We start from the raw sequence: 16983 nt of genomic DNA on the forward strand, positions 1-16983 counted from the left end.
CTCAGATACAGCTTATTGCTGGAATATTTGCCATTTACCTAATAATGATAATGAAAGAAAATTTGGTAACTGGAATTGACTATAAGTAAAACCTTTTCTTCTAACAGAGAGAAGGAGAAAAGGATCATCAGGTGCGTCTGGCAGTTGGAAATGGTATACGGAGTGATGTATGGAGACAATTTTTAGACAGGTTTGGCAATATTAAGATGTGTGAACTTTATGGAGCAACTGAAGGGAACATTTGTTTTATGAACCACACTGGGAAAATTGGATCTGTTGGAAGAACAAATTTCTTTTACAAAGTAAGTACAGCATTTTCTTTATAAAAGAGATATATTGAAGTCTGTTCTTTTCTAGAGTCTGTGCTTGTAAATTATGGTAAATATTATCATCTCTTTTAAGTTGGGAGATTCTGTAAATAAATGGTGGCTGTAGGTGAACTATGATGTTCCAGATTATGGAAACCTCAGTCATAGCCTGTATTTTCACCCTATAATATGAGGTTAATGCTAGCAAATTTTTTGTTCACTTTTAAGTTTAATGATATAATGTCTAAGTAGTAAACATAGGTTGTGAAATAACTAATTTTACTCTTTACGTTTTCCTTAAGTATTTTTATTCTACCAGTTCTACTTATCTTTAATTGCTTATGCTTCTTAAAAATTATGTGTAGCCTTTTAATATACAAAAATAAAAATTTATATTAAGATGCCACTAAAACTTAAAGGCAATCAATGTCAATGATGATTGCTCAATATCAATAATGAAACACAAGATAGTGGCATAGTTTCAACTGGCCTGGAGAAAATAACTATCAAACTAAACTAGAATTTATACTCAATAATAGTATTTTTTAAGAATAAAGGTAAAAATAAAGAAATCAGTATCAAAATTCATAACACCAAAATTGGTAAGACCTCAAGGGGAAATAAATAAATCTTCAATCATGTAGAATATTTGGATAATACAATAAGCAAACTACTGGAAAGCAACATATGAAGGACCAGGAATCTAAAAACTATAAAATACCCCTTGTTTTCAAGCACTTATGAGACTTTAATAAAAATTATAGGGCCACCTAGGAAATCCCAACAAATCTCAAAAAGTACTCTGGCAACAGCTTAAGTTAGAAATAAACTTTTAATGGGACAACTAAATAATCTAGGTATTTGGAAATACAATGGTTCTAAATTGCCTTGGGTCGAAGAAAATATCATAGAAAATATAAAATGTTATGAAACAAATTATAATGAAAATATCAATTTAAAAACTCACAGACTCATTTAAGAACAGTTGAAAATTAGTTGGAGGGAGCTAAATATCTATCTCTATGTTAATAAAAAACAAAATAAACTGAAAGAATATAAAAGGAAAGAAATAATAAATAACAGAAATTTATGAAATAGGAAATAATAAATGTTTATTATTTATTTACATTCCTAACAACCAATAATAATCAGAAAGGGATAAATATAAAATCCATACAGGGTCTAATCTTGAAAAGATGGAGAGAATAAATCTAAATAAAAGGCAACTGAAAAATATGAATGCACATCAAAATAGCAAGTAATTCAAAATGGCCAAGAAATATTTAGGAAAACATTTTTTCCATAGGCTCAAAAAAATAACAATAACATTCTCCTTAAAAAATAAAAGCTCCAAAGAGAGGAAGTTTTATGGAAAACAGAAATCAACAAAAGAGGCAGAAAAGCAAATATACTCAGTTCAAAGAAAAAATAGAAGAAACTGAAAATATTACAAAAGTGAACACCACATTAAAAGCATTAAAAACAATATGGACTGTAAACAATGTTAGGAAGCAAGATGGATTGGATTAGAGTTGGCCACACACATAAATAATAAAAAGGAAGCAAATAACATAAAGCAAAAAGAAAGATTTTATAAACATAAACAAGAGTCTGACATGTGCTTAGTTAATGTTCTTGCAGAAAAGATCAAAGGGAAAATAATTGAGTCATAAGAAAACTTTCTTAAAGACTTGCATGTATAGGGAAATAAACATGGTACAGAATGATTATCAGACAAGGATATCTCAGTAAAATTATTGAACAAAAATTAAACAGAGGGAGATGCTGAAGTACAAAAAATAAGGCTGTACAAAGTGTTAACAGTTTTAGCTCAGGTGTCTCACGTGAAAACAAGAGCGAAGTCCTCAAAGCCCGATAAAAAGTCATGTCTTCACCTAAGGGTTGTAGTACTGCCAAGTTGTTCTTTAAGTGTAAAGGTAGCAGAGGTTTTTGCAAAGTTTTAAGAAATCAAAGAATGCAATACTCATGTGTTTGCAGAAATGCAATACTTCTGTGGGAATTCATTGAATGAAAAACATTCTGGTCAACCAGAATAGAAAAGTGAACTTAGAAAGAATTACCTTCCATTAAATGGTTGGATAGTCAGCTTTTTATCTATTTATATTCAATTCTTTATATTCAAAGAATTGAACAGCTCCAAATTATGTCTACCAATGGAATGGAAATATGTAAAACCTGACAATATAAAATAATTCTAATGCTGACATTAGGTTAGGCGAGATGAGAGTAGGAAGCATAGTGGCAATTTTCTCATCTTTTATAGTGCTAACTCCATAGACACAATATAAAGATAAAATATGGGAATTATGAAAAGGCTCATTTCCTTCGTATTTTCATTAAGCTTTTTTGTTGTCTTAAAAGTAGGCATCTTAAAAGCGGCTTAGAAGCCTGATGCAGAAGGGTAACCAATTTGCTTAGTTAGGTCCGTCTGAAAAACTTAGTGAGACTATCTCAGAAAAAATAAAATTTAAAAAAGGCCAGGAAAAGTACTTGTTTAGAATGCACTAGGCCCTATACTATGCATATACACATGCAGAAAATGAAAATAGATATCCTTTAGGGACAAGGAACCTTAACCCACTGTAAAATTAGGGAACATTTCACTCAAGACCACTTTCACTTTGATATCAACTGCAATTCTGGACTCCCTAAAACCATACCTAGATTTGATAATTTGCTAAAGGACTTGTAAAACTCACCGAAGGTTAGTATCTCATGGTTATAGCTTATTATAACTAAAAGATACAGATTAAAATCAGCCAAGGAGGAAGTTCGTAGAGCAGACCCTGGAGAGCCCTAAGGGCAAAGCTTGTAGAAGTCCTGTCTCATGGAGATGGAATCACATTTCCCTCCTGGAAGTGATGTGTGACAGTGTGCCCGGAGCACTGTCAACTAGGAAGCTCACCTGAGCCTGGTGTCCAGATCCTCTGGGGGCTTGATCATATTCATCTGGTTCACTGTTCACATAACTGTCCTCCATTTCCTGCTTCTCAGGAGTTGAAGCTGAACCATGCAAAGTCCCAGCTCCACATTATCTTGTTGGTGTGGCTTAGAGACCCCATCATAAACCATTTTGTTACTATCTAGTTGGCTTAAGTGTCTTAGACAAATGAAAACTTTTCTATCAAAAATACCATTGCAAGGACTTAGAGATTACCTTCCAGAAGCTGAGAGGGAAGGCCAGACCCCTTTTAGGGTTCTTTCCTACACAGAAGCCCATATCCCAGTTCTATCTCAGCTCTGCGTCACCTATTTGACTTTGTGACTTTAACAAGTTACTTTTCTCTGGGCTCAGAGTCTCCTTGTGTATTCATAAACGAAATGATTTTTGTTTACCTTTTCCAATTTATACATTTACAAATCTGAATATGTCCAGACATATAGGGATGTGGGAGAACTCCCAGGGCCATTGTAGATATGTGTGTGTGGACTCAGTGGTTCTGGGGGAGCCATTTACAGAGCTGCTATGAACAGGAGTCCCTGCCACTGTATCTGGACGTGTACAGACGATTATTTCTGTTATAATAATATAGTCATTGTAATCTCATGGTGACCTGTTGAAGGCAAGACAAAAAAAAAATGGAGATGCTTCTAGCTGAACATTAATGATGGGCCTAGGCCACCTCTAGAAGATGCTGTAATATGTTTAATTTCACTTGAATTATAAAATAACCCAGTGTTTAACCATCAAGTTCTCTATATCTGATAGCAGTCTCATTGAACAGTGATTTGTTGTAGAGTGAATCTCACCCATGCACATTATTGCCAAGTGAATCTAAAAGAAATAACACTAAAGCTGACATCACAAGGTGTTAGGGAAATGATCCAAAATATAAAGCATGCTGAAACAGGAGAGAAAAGAATGAGTAATGAACAGAGCTCTATTCTTATTTGACCAAGATGATAATGGCAGTTCCAGAACTTCTGCAGTCTTTCTACTAGCAATTAGGCAAGTGGCCAATATCCTATTATCCCAATTACAGAGAAAGACCAACAAGATGCAAACTCGCATTTTAATCATCTTTATGTCAAGAACAACTGTAATATTTGCTCTGTTGCCTCTTCCATTGGCTCTAATCTTAGAAAAGTATAAGACTAATTTCTACCTCATAGAGTATTTTGATACATGAATTAAATACAGCTCTTAGCATAGTGTTTTGATCAATTGATATTAGTTGCTCTGTCTTATATTTTAATTCAAATAGCAAATTATGATTCTTGTCACACCCTGATTTTACCAAGCTTAAAAACCAGAGATGATGTGTTTTATCATTAATACTAAATGATACTGTTACATTTATCTCTGTAATATTATTATTCATCTTTTCACACTCATTTTCTATTTATTAGTTTCTCTTCTCCTCCTACCTCCCCGCTATTCCTATCTATTTTTTCTTACTACTTTCTCTTACTTCATTTTATTTCTTCTATGTTAGTTGACTATTAGCTAATTCAGTATAAAAAATTACTTGCTTTACTGGTGAGTGAAACCTCAGTTCTTATATATAAAATGAGGGATTGAACTGAACCAACCTGTAGTTCTCTCCCAGGTCATATTTAGTGGATGTGTGTGTCTGTATAGCATGGTAACGGACATTGCAGGATCAGAGTAGGTAGAAATATTGGAAATGAGGGGAGACACCAGTGTGATGACTATGTTCTAACAAATTGGTCATCTCAGACCCAAATGGTATACCTATGTACCCAATGTTAGTTTAGGGGTAGTAGTGTGGAAGGCCTTTGGGAAAGTCCAATGCAATTATCAAGTGGCTATACATTTTAGGCATTTGGTCACCTGTCTAGAGACTATGAAGAAAAAACAAGCAACAAAATCCTGGAATACACATAGTTCATATTTGAGTGCTGTTGAATCTTTTTTTTAAATTTCAAAAGGTATTTCAAATAATCACACAAATGATCCCTTCGCCTGCATAAGAGTATGTAATTAAATGCACGGACTGCTTCTGTCTCTTGACATCACCAATTCATACTTAAAATATAGTAGTAGTTTCTAAGGCAAAGTGAAACTCAAAGGAAATGAAAGTCCAAGCCAGCGAAGACATGCTATTTACTAATACCTCCAGTTGTGATGTTCAAATATTAATTTAATTTTCATCAATAAAATGGTCTATTTGATAAATTCACATTCTAATTATTTATTTCAACTGAGGATGAGATCTACTACCAGTGAATAAATATTTTCTGTTTGCTTAATTTTGTTTTTGCAGCTTTTTTTCAATTTCCACTTGATAAAGTATGATTTTCAGAAAGATGAACCTTTGAGAAATGAAAAGGACTGGTGTAGCCAAGTGAAAAAAGGTAAAACTCATTTGAAGAAGTCTCATGAAGGAGAGCTTTTAACATTCTGTGTAATGATTATTGAAGTTAGGGAAAAATCATTAGTTCTAATGAGTAGTTTTACTTATTTGCAAATTCAAGACAGGTGGAATGGTTCAGTGATTAGATATTAAGAGCCCTCACTGGGTCACTCAGATGAAAAATTGTTAAAATTGAAAAGTGGTTACTATTTGGCTACTATTTGGATCATATTTTTCTTAATCTGTCACCTCTAGTTTGTAATATTGGCATATGTCTAATGTCCTAAACCACCCAATAATATAAAAATTGACGGATTTATCTTTCTGGACATACTGAAAAGTCAGACCGGCTTGGATTCAAAATTGGATTCTTACACTTGGAAACTGTAACTGTGGGCAGGTTAATAAAGCTGAGTCTGTTTCTTCCTATGTGAACTACAGGTAGCAATGTCTATTGCATGAAGCTGTTTTTTGTCAACTAAATGAGATGGAAGTGTAAATCCCTGTGGTTGTTACCTTCTGCCTTTTCCCTCCCTTTCCCTCTCCTCTCCTTCTCTCTTCTCCTCATCTCCCCTTCCCCTTCTTTTCTCTCCTCTCTTGCTTCCCTCCTCTCCCAAGATAGAGTTTCTTATAATTTTAGGTTAGAAATTTTAATGAAAGCAAATGCCCCAATTAACTGAACAGAATCAAGCTAGAAAATAATGTATAAATGTATACTCAGAATTGTTTAGTGATCTAAATAACTCAGTCCAATATTACTATTTTCTGCCTCAAACTACATTTCAGAGATAACTTTCTAAATGTTCACTTCAAATGTGGAGAGAAAGGTAACAAACCTCCCCTATTTATCTCCCTCCCCATATTTCTGTTAATTGACAGATTGAAAAAATAAGATTTACTTATTAAAAACAAAACCTGGAAAATCTATAAATTTCAAGCCTGAGGGGTATTTATCAGTAAGTTTCTCTAATTTAACTCTTATAGACATAGTCCATTTTAGAAAAAAAAAATTGAATTTCTGAAGAGATTATGAAGAACTTAAATAGCTTTCTTTATTATGTTTTATTACAATTAGTACAATATCAGGCATTGGAACTTAAAAAGCCAATTGGCCCCAAATGTCTACTTCACTCTTTTGGAATTCTCATGAAGAGGTGCTTGATATATTTTTCATTAAGGCAGTATGTCTTCACAATGCAAATCATTCCTAAACAGGGAAGATATAAATACACTGTAATCTATGTAAGAACATGCAATAATTAGTTTTTCAGAGAAGAAACTGACACCTGTGTCCTAAAGAAGACAAAAAAAAGGACATAAGTTTTAAGGTAAATATAAGAGTCTTGTAAAAGCCAGAAATATAGGGCACAGAGACTAACAGAATAGAGGATGGAGATGAAGCTTTACAGTATGAGGGACCTGGTTTTAAAAGCAAACAAAAATCCTCCAATGCCTACATTTGAAAGCTGTATGACTTCAGGCAATTTACCTTTTTTGCCTCAGTTTATTCACCTTTAAAATGAAGGCCTTTCTTGCAAGTTTATGATGAGGATTAAATGGGGTATGTAACACTATCAGAATGGTAGCTGGTACTCAGAGTGTGCTCAGTAGGTATAACCATGGTAATGATTTTAATTTGATGATGTTAGGGTTAACAATGAAGTTGTGAATGAGAATGAAACAGCTGCTATTGGAGCAGAGTAGAGGGGTAACAGCAATGAAAGTGATATAATGCAAGAAATTTCTCTAAACTTTGCCAGAAGATAACCCTTTCTAATATCAGGTGACCCTGCATTGATTTATAGCAGGCAGAGCAAGGGGGCAATATCCTTGAAGACTTCTGGGCAGTGATTGATACTTGCATCTTATCTTCTTACCAAACTCTTTTAGAAGTGGCTTTTACCTTGTAGATTGCTGAGCAAAATCTTGATTCATTTAAATAATTTTTATTTGAAAAATTATTTCAAATAATGTGTCTAAATACAAGTAGAACTAAACATGTCATGGGATGGAAAATATTTTTGATCTTTCATTTCTTTTCTACCAAGGATTTCCATAATAACATCCCAGAGGAATAAGCCATTCTCTTAAATTTATAATAGCATAGTATTAAGATTAGAGACAGCAATTTACACAAAAACTTTAGTTTGAGTTCTAGATCTATTTCTTTCTTTGATTTTGATAACCTCATTCCTCTGGGCTCTAGTGCCTTCCATCTGAAATAGAAATTATGACATTATTTCAAAAGGTTTCTGTAAAAAATACATTAGTTGACCATTGCAAAAAGGTCATGGTAAGAGTACAATAAATATTGCTATCATCATTTTATTAAGATGATTAGTAGAGTTTTATTTATATTGTTAATATTATCTGTATTGAAAGCTATGTAATCCAAACAATAGTCTTCTGTCAACCCAGAATGTAAAGAAGTTTTAAGCATCTTTCCTTTGTATTTAATTCCCTTTTCATTGTTTTTTCTAAAGTGGCGTGTTTGTGGTAATCTGAAAGGATGTATAAGATGCAGATGCCAAGAGAGTGATATCAAGTAGAATACAGTTCAAAGGAAAGCCAGATGTGCAACACTGATTGTGTTAGCCAGATGTGATTTAGATATGTGCATAGTGTATGTAACAATAGTTTTAATTAGATGGCTGCAAAATTGCCCTTTTCTCTTGCAGGAGAACCTGGACTTCTAATTTCTCCTGTGAATACAAAGAATCCCTTCTTTGGTTATGCTGGGTCTTACAGGCATACAAAAAACAAATTACTCTTTGATGTTTTTAAGAGGGGAGATGTTTACTTTAACACAGGAGACTTAATGGTCCAAGATCAGGAGAATTTCCTTTATTTTTGGGACCGTATTGGAGACACTTTCAGGTATGAACTACCTTTAGATGCCCTGCTTGTTCTATAATTGTGAAGCATGCTTCTTTGGAAATATCAGAGACCACATGCTTGCAGCTTTCAGGGAAGACAGAGCCCTTTCATTTTCATAATGCATAATGCCTTCCCATTTAAAACTTTATGAGTTATCTGTTTCTAGACTAAACTGTAAGTTCAATTTTGATATAAAATTTTGTAATTATTTTAATGAATCCGTTAAGTCCAAATCCATGAGCTCTCTTTTGGAATAGAAAACTGACAGATGTGATATCTAAGTGGCAGGATTAAAACAGAAAACCAATTTAGTCAAATATGGTCTAACTCTGATCTGATGATAAAATATTGAAAGAGAAATTTCCATTTCTTCTATTTTGTTTTCCTTTTTTTAATTCCCTAAAATCATTTTAGGCCTATAACATTAGTTTGCTTTATTAAACAATGACTATAGAATAGTGAAGGCATATAGTGAGTATTTAACAAATGCTTGAATAGTGAAGGCATATAGTGAGTATTTAACAAATATAGTTATATTTAATATTATTTCCTTACCTTCATGTGCCATGTTATGAACTCACTTTACATAAAATTAGTTGCATTAAAATAAAATATTTATTTATATGAATTAAAGGAAATTAAGGAGTTAGTACTTAGAAATTAAAGTTAGTATACTAAAGACAGCTATAACTTTTCTGTCAATTCTTTTTATAATTGACGTTAGAGATAGGGAAGATTTTATGCTTGTTATTTTACCAAATAAGATTTTTGTATTGATAATCTTTGTTATTATGTTTTTTGTTTTGATGACATATTATAAAACATTGAATATTGATCAACTTATACCAAAAAGACCTAAAGTAACTTTAACCAACACACAGATGCTGACTTTGTTGAATTATGATCAAAGTGCTTCCTCAGAAGTGCTTTTAGTTTTGAAAAGTACAGCAATTTTGGTTCCTAGGTGCTTGCATGGAGCCAAATACAAGGCATTAAAATTAAAACTGGGCACCTAGTTTTTCAAATATGATGCACTAATTGAAATTTGTGTTTCATTTAGATGGAAAGGAGAAAATGTTGCAACCACAGAGGTTGCTGATGTTATTGGGATGTTGGATTTCATACAGGAAACAAATGTCTATGGTGTGACTGTGTCAGGTATGAGTATGTCAAGTTTGGAAGGACCTTCAATAGTGTGTACAACTGTTCTTTAGTTTTGAAATTATTTTACTAATCTGATTTTCATATGCTAAAATAAATATCCTTTGTCCTAGCAAGTGATACCCTTGATTAAGCTAACAAATTCCACTGACACATCAGGGGAAAGTTACCAAGTGAATTTTGATGTCTGTGTGCATTTTTAAACAGAGTTTGAATGTTCTGGTTAGTGACTCCCTGCTTGAATATAATTGAAGCTTCTCAATAGTCTTATTTTTCTCTTAATGATTGTGAATTGTACATACCACTGAACAGAAATGTTCTAGTGAAATGCTTACTATGACTTGTATTTAAGGAGGGCCTCTGTAAGAATTATTTTAAAATTTGTGTGGCCTCATTGTCTTTATAAGTATGTGTATGAGGATCTTTTTATGGTGGTGAAAATGGCACAGAAAAATGACAGGATTTGGAGTCATAGAACAAACATCCACCTTCAGTCTTTTAATTCTTTTTTCTTATAAATGACAATGACTTCTGGATAACACTTGTGGTAGAGAGGATACCAGGAGTGGGAGTGTTTGGCTGGCGGAGCAGTGGAGGGGAGTGTTTATTTAATAAATGGCCATTGGGTATTGAAGAAAGGCTGTGGCACATTTTGACCCCTTATAAAGATCTGTAGATGGTTTGATAAGCAGTATACGGTATATAGAATTAATTATAAAAATACCAGTTTCTGTTTTCTTAAGTTAAAAATGTGCCCTTAGTTTTTTTGAGTTAATACTTAAAATGTATATTTCTGCCAGAATACTTTCACCTTCAAATGAGTCTTTCTTTTTCTTTTTTTGAAAAAAAGGTATAAATATATTTTTGAGTTGACTGGAAATGTCACATCAACAAAGATGACATAAAACCATACAGTGCCAAATGGGGCCACCTATGACAAACTGGTTAGTGGGTGTGTGTTAGTGATACATGACAGCATAGTCAATTTTCACAATTTATACCAACATGGAGTACATCTTATTATAATTAGGTTCCTAGTCTTGTGGATGTATGTGATGTGGAGATTCACTGTGGTGTATTCATATGTGTACAAAGGAAAATTCTTTCTTAATATTTGTGTTATTGTTGGTAGGATGCAAATTATAGATATTTTATGGTATTTTCCATTCTTTCTTTTTTGGGAGGAGGGGGATACCAGGGATTGAATCCAGGGCCGATTAACCACCAAGCCACATCTCCAGCCCTTTTTTGTATTTTATTTAGAGACAGGGTCTCCCTGAGTTGCTTAGTGTCTCGCTGATGCTGAAGCTGTCTTTGAACTCAAGATCCTCCTGCCTCAGCCGCGCCCCCCACCCCCAGCCTCTGAGATTACAGGCATTCGCCACTCATATTCCATCTATTTTATTCCTGTAGTGTGGATAATTCAGGATGAATTCTAGACTTTCCTATTCTTCATTTATTTCTAGAGATTGAGCCTACTCTCAGAGAAGGACATAGCCTCATTCATGCTACTATTGCATTGTTATCTCTACAATAGATTTAATGTCTCTTCATATGGATGAATATATAACAGGTCTATTTTTAACAATTCATCTAATATTTATATAATTGATTATAGTTCAAACTTTTTTTCAGGTTATGAAGGAAAAGCTGGAATGTCTTCTATTATTTTAAAACCAAATAATTCTTTAGACTTAGAAAAAATTTATGAACAAGTTGTAACATCTCTACCAGCTTACGCCTGCCCACGATTTTTAAGAATTCAGGTAATTTTACAAGCTAAATTTACTATCAAATTTGAGACCAGGAAACCAAGAGATAGTTGAAGAGCAAAAATCATATTGTAGCCTTTAGATAATATGTGCACTTTTATATTACAAAGTTTCAATGAAAAGCTTAGGGATACAGAATTGATGCTAATCAATGTGATATTTGAAGCCTGAGAAAGAAGGAAACATGGTGAAATGCTAGGATGTATATGTCTTTATCCTGATTATAGAATTGTTCTCTTCCTCTTCAGTTGGGACCTGAGAGCCAAGTGAAGGTCCCAGCAAAGGTGACAAGCAGAAACCACACCTTGAATATATCTTATGAATGCATTCAGTGTCATTTACCTAGAATTAGTTTTCACCAAGCTGACATCAAAGTGTCGGCAGAATGTGCACAGAACCTGAAGGAAATTGGCTTGACGCAATCCTGCTTTTAGTTCTATTATTCTGTTCAGAACCCCAACTCCCTTGTCTTTTGGAGAATTCTGAGTTCATTTGTTTTAGGATGAGTGTGTTTTTTATTGGGCTACCAGTATAAAGAAAAGTAATTTACCAGGCTACAGGTAACTTCACTTATCATTAACTCAAGCATTTATTTATTTAATATTATACCTCAAATACAATTTCCCAAAGTTAGTACATGCAGTCACACAGACTTTTTTAACTATATTTATTATATCTATATTACATCCATATTAGTGAATAACAGAGAAGTGGGTATATTATATTCTGCTTTTCTTTCTTTCTTTTTTATTTTGTTGTATTGATATTGAACACAGGGTGCTTAACCACTGAAACATATTCCCAGCCCTTTTTTATATTTTATTTAGAGACACGGTTTTGCTAAGTTGCTTAGGATCTCACTAAGTTGCCGAGATGGGGCCTTGAACTCACGATCCTCTTGCCTCAGCCTCCTGAGCTGCTGGGATTATAGGAGTGAGCCACCACACCCAGCTCATATTCATTTTAAACATTTGCCAAGAAATACTCACAGCCAAGTCTCTTCTCTCTGTTGGTTGTATCCTTGGTTTCTCGGGAACTTTTTTCAATGTAATCCTATTTGTCTATTTTTGCTTTTGTTTCCTCTGCTTTTGCAGTATTGTTCAAATCATTCTTCCCTATTACAGTGTCTTAAAAGCCAATTTTTAAAGTATTAATTTGAAGAAAATTATATAGCCTAGGAAAATATAACTTGTATAATATTAAATATTTTTGCAAGGCAGAATCCTTAATTGTATAATTATGATGATGTTCTATTTAAAAAAAAAAAAAGAAAAAATGACATGTGTTTCTATAGATGCATCTAATTCTGGGAAGATAGTTTTTGGTCAGGGGCAGAGAGAGGGATGCAAGAAGAAGGCTTGAAGTGCAGTTGACTCTTGAGTTAGTCCTTATGGATGGATAAAATGACCAAATTGCTCATAGAATACTGCATGGGTTATATGAATCTTGACAGATCATCTCATTTAAGCAGGGTTGTTTTCCATATTGGCAACTCTCCATAAAGGATGCACTCATATCCTTTAGAACTTTTAAGGAGAGATTCTTAAAACTTTCTACATTCGTGGCACCTGGGATGTCTCAGTATAATTTTATTAGGCATTCTTGGGTCAAAAAAGAAAAAAAGAAAAGATGCCTAAACACTCATTTATTGACTAATTAGGTCAAAATAAACTTACAAGTATTTAGGTTTAACAAATTTGTAGTCATTTAAAACATAATGCACATTAAATTAAACAGGAAAAAAAAAAAAACCCTTTCACATTATTTCCAAAAAACCACAATTACTCATTAAGATGTAAGTTGGGCACTACACAACTCTTTAAACTTAGATTGGACTAGACAGGATCAGGCTGGTTCTTACAGTATTCTGCCTCCTGTAACATATTTTGTGTATTTGTATCAGAAATTGCTTTTAAATTTTCTCTTCTGAAAGTCTTCTTTGTACATAATATTGTACTGGCATTGAATTAAATTCTAAGCTATGTGTTTTTAAACATACTTGTGAAAAGCTTATTGGTTATGTTCATGATTTTTATATATTGAATGAGTTAACAATTGAATAAAGTTTACATGTATATGAAACTAAAGTTTTAAATATTAAAGCATTTAAGAATTTTAACATTAAATTAGTAGTAAATATACAGAAGATATTAGATATAAAATGTTATAATTAAATATTGTAGTCTATGGTGATAAATATTTTTTGCCTATAATACCTATTATAAATAGTAATAAATATTCCCACTCATCCTGACAATTATTTTATAGGAAAAAATGGAAACCACGGGGACATTCAAACTACAGAAGTTTCAGTTGGTAGAAGAAGGATTTAATCCTATGAAAATTTCTGATCCACTTTACTTTATGGATAACTTGAAAAAATCTTATGTTCCTTTGACCAAAGAACTTTATGATCAGATAATATTAGGGGAGATAAAACTTTAAGCTTTTGTATGCATGGGATTTTCATGTGCTTTCCTAGGAAGACCGAGAGGAGAGTACAGATGCTTCTTGACTTACAATGGGAATTTGTTCTGATAAATCCATCATAAATTGGAAATAAATAAAAATACATTTAATACATTTAACCTATCAAACATTGGCTGGAAACTGTGTATATGTGAATCTTTCTGGTTAAAAGGAACTAACATTAAGCACATGCTTTGTTTCCTTAATATGCAAGGTAATTTAATTTAGTAAGTTTTGTTTTACTTTAATTAACTTTAGCTGATTTTTACCTATTTGGGGATTCAATGTATAACTAAATAATTGTCACAATATTAAATATTTTAAATAATAAACAAGCAGCTAATCATTTAGACAATCATTGAAAAGTATTTTGTAATGTGAAATTTCTAGTTTTTAATAAATGTTTAAATTTTATTCAAATATTTTATTTTTATGTGTCCTATCCTATTGCTCAATAAAACCATCTTCATTAATATGTGTTTTGAGTCTTTGTTTTAGTATTAATTGTAAACTTTAAGTTAAAGGAAACTCATGTCTCTTTTATCTTAAAATCCATGAACATTATAGAAGAAAAGTAAAAATACAAAACAACAGATCAGGAAAGCTGATATGAGAAATATAAAGTCTGGTGGTCCATTTTCAGAATATGGTATACAGTCTTAACTGGATCCAATTGTAGCTCGGCCCACCCTAATTTTAAAATTAGCCAATCTCATAAATTGTACCCCTGTGTCCTCCAATCAGGGTGAAGGGCACTCTACCTTAGGTTAGAGATACAAGCTGGTGGACTGCCAGCCCAGGCAGACTTTCTAACACAGTTCCCATAGCCCGACCTTTTGCCAGAAGTAAAGGAGTGCCTTGCCCACCCACTTTCAAGCACAAGTTTGATTTCTTGCCACACCTCGATATTTCTAACACTGGTAAGCCTAAACATTTAGAATTTTTTCTGAAAGTACATAAATGGAATCAATTTAACAATAAATTCCAACAGAGCTTTAGGAACTACTAATAATACAGGGAAAGAAGAGACCAGAATAGAACCCTGGGGGTATCAACAAGATCATAGACAGAAAGGGCTGCAAGTCTGAGCAGGTTTGCTAGTAATTAAATGGAAAGTCCATCGAAAGTGCAGTGTAATGAGTGCAGTTGTGGTTTGATTTGTCCTTCAGAAGTTTGCTTGCTAGGAGGTTGGTTCCTAGTGGGGCAGTGTGGAGGTGGTCAGTGGGGGGGACCTTCCTCAGAAGGGATTAATGTAATTGTCATGGGGTTAGTTCTTGCAATAGCTGGTTGTTGAAAGAGCTCACCCCATGCTCTTGGCTTCTGCATAAAACCCTTTCCCTTCCCACCACTTTGCCATGTTGTGATGCAGTCCTCATTAGAGGCTAAATAGGTGGAGCCTCCTAATCTTGGCATTACAGTCATCAGATTGAGCTAAATAAAATTATTTACAAGTACACAGCATTAAGTTTTTGTTATAGCTACAAATGCATTGGCACAAAGACAAAGGGCATTGTGGAGCTGGACTGAGAAATGCAATAATACCTAGCAAAACCCCCTGTATCCCAAATACTAGCTCCCTGTACAACCAAAAGAAAAGTTTTCCTTACTTCACATTGTTTCCTACATGCTTAAAGCCTTACTTTGTTTGGAACCAAAGTTGTAGGGAGTTCATTTTTATCTTTGCTTGGGAAGCATGTTATAACATTTAAAAGTTTTAAATGCAAATTTTAACTACAAGTAGCATATAAGTAGAATGTACAACTTTAGAATGAAGAAATATTGGAAAATACAATTAATTTTACCAAAATTAGGAATCTTAAATGTGGAGCTACAAACACTATCATAAATAAAATTTAAACATGGGCTGGGGCTGTAGCTCAGTGGTAGAGCGCCTGCCTCGCATGTTTGAGGCACTGGGTTCGATCTTCAGTACCACTTGAAAATAAATAAAGACATTGTGTCCTACTACAACTAAAATAATAATAATAATAATAATAATAATAATAATAATAAATAAAATAAAATTTAAACATACAGGAAATCTAACTATTCCTATGTGCCAATAATATACCCATATTCCCATAATACAAATTAGAATATACTCATTTCTTAAAATATATTAAGTAAAGGTATAAGTTGATAATTTGATTTTCGTATTAGTGATTTGACCTATTCCATAAGAAGTTGTTTTGTCTTTTGGTTTTTTTTTAGTTTCTAGGTGTTCTTTAGTTATTAGTAATGAGCTACTGTATTTCTATTTATTTCTAGATCTTTAAAAACTTGGTTCATGATTGTAAACTGGACATGCACATATCAACCCTTTACCACTACTTCTTCCAAATCCATTACAATTAAAGGCAAAATGTTTTGAAAAGAACCGTACATTTTAAAAATGTATATTAGGAGTATGTGAGAGGTATAGCAGGGAGTCTGTCATAATTGAATGAAACATTGTGTGAAATCACTGGAAAATAAAAAATACAAATGAGGAAGTGGAGGAAGGGAGAGAGAATAAAGCATCAAAACAGGCAGCTGAAAATAACTTCAAAGGCAAAAGAAATGCCAACCACAACCACATAATAAACACACATAATGACCAACTTGGGGCTGTGTGTAATTATCAGGATACTTAATTACAGTAAATTGAGGCCATGACTTTCATTTCCTTTTCTCTGTTTATTGAAAACTTCTATTAGCAAACAACATGAGTTGTAAAATAAAACAACAAAAGTGAAATTAAAAGTTTTTAAAAGAAAATAAAGATTAAAGTTTCCAAATAGGTAGACTGATGAAAAACAACTAGAGGGCTGGGATGTAGCTCAGTGGCAAAGCGTCTGCCTTGCATTCGGAAAGCCCTGGGTTCGACCCCCAGTTCCAAAAAAGACAAAAAAAAAAAAAAAAAAAAACCCACCAAAAAAAAAAAAAAAAGAAGAAGATAAAAAAAAAAAAAACACAACTAGATACCAGGGGAAATAGTTATCACATTTTTAATATATAAAGAACTCTTAAAGGTTCGTGCTGTGGCATATGCCTATAATCCCAGCTACTAGGGGGAGG

At 33.1% G+C, this 16983-nt stretch overlaps 1 protein-coding gene across 1 annotated transcript in view; it reads left to right on the forward strand.

Annotated features, from left to right (window-relative positions):
* The window catches only part of Slc27a6 (solute carrier family 27 member 6), a 52883-nt gene extending 38981 nt beyond the window's left edge, over positions 1-13902 (forward strand). The window contains exons 5-10 of the mRNA XM_076855915.2: positions 108-302; positions 5558-5648; positions 8326-8524; positions 9585-9682; positions 11321-11451; positions 13726-13902. Coding sequence (XP_076712030.2) covers positions 108-302; positions 5558-5648; positions 8326-8524; positions 9585-9682; positions 11321-11451; positions 13726-13902 — 891 coding nt within the window. The remainder of the gene's footprint in view (positions 1-107; positions 303-5557; positions 5649-8325; positions 8525-9584; positions 9683-11320; positions 11452-13725) is intronic.
* Positions 13903-16983: the final 3081 nt, after the last annotated feature.

This window comes from Callospermophilus lateralis, chromosome 5, assembly GCF_048772815.1.
Source record: "Callospermophilus lateralis isolate mCalLat2 chromosome 5, mCalLat2.hap1, whole genome shotgun sequence".
Taxonomy (NCBI): Eukaryota; Metazoa; Chordata; class Mammalia; order Rodentia; family Sciuridae; genus Callospermophilus; species Callospermophilus lateralis.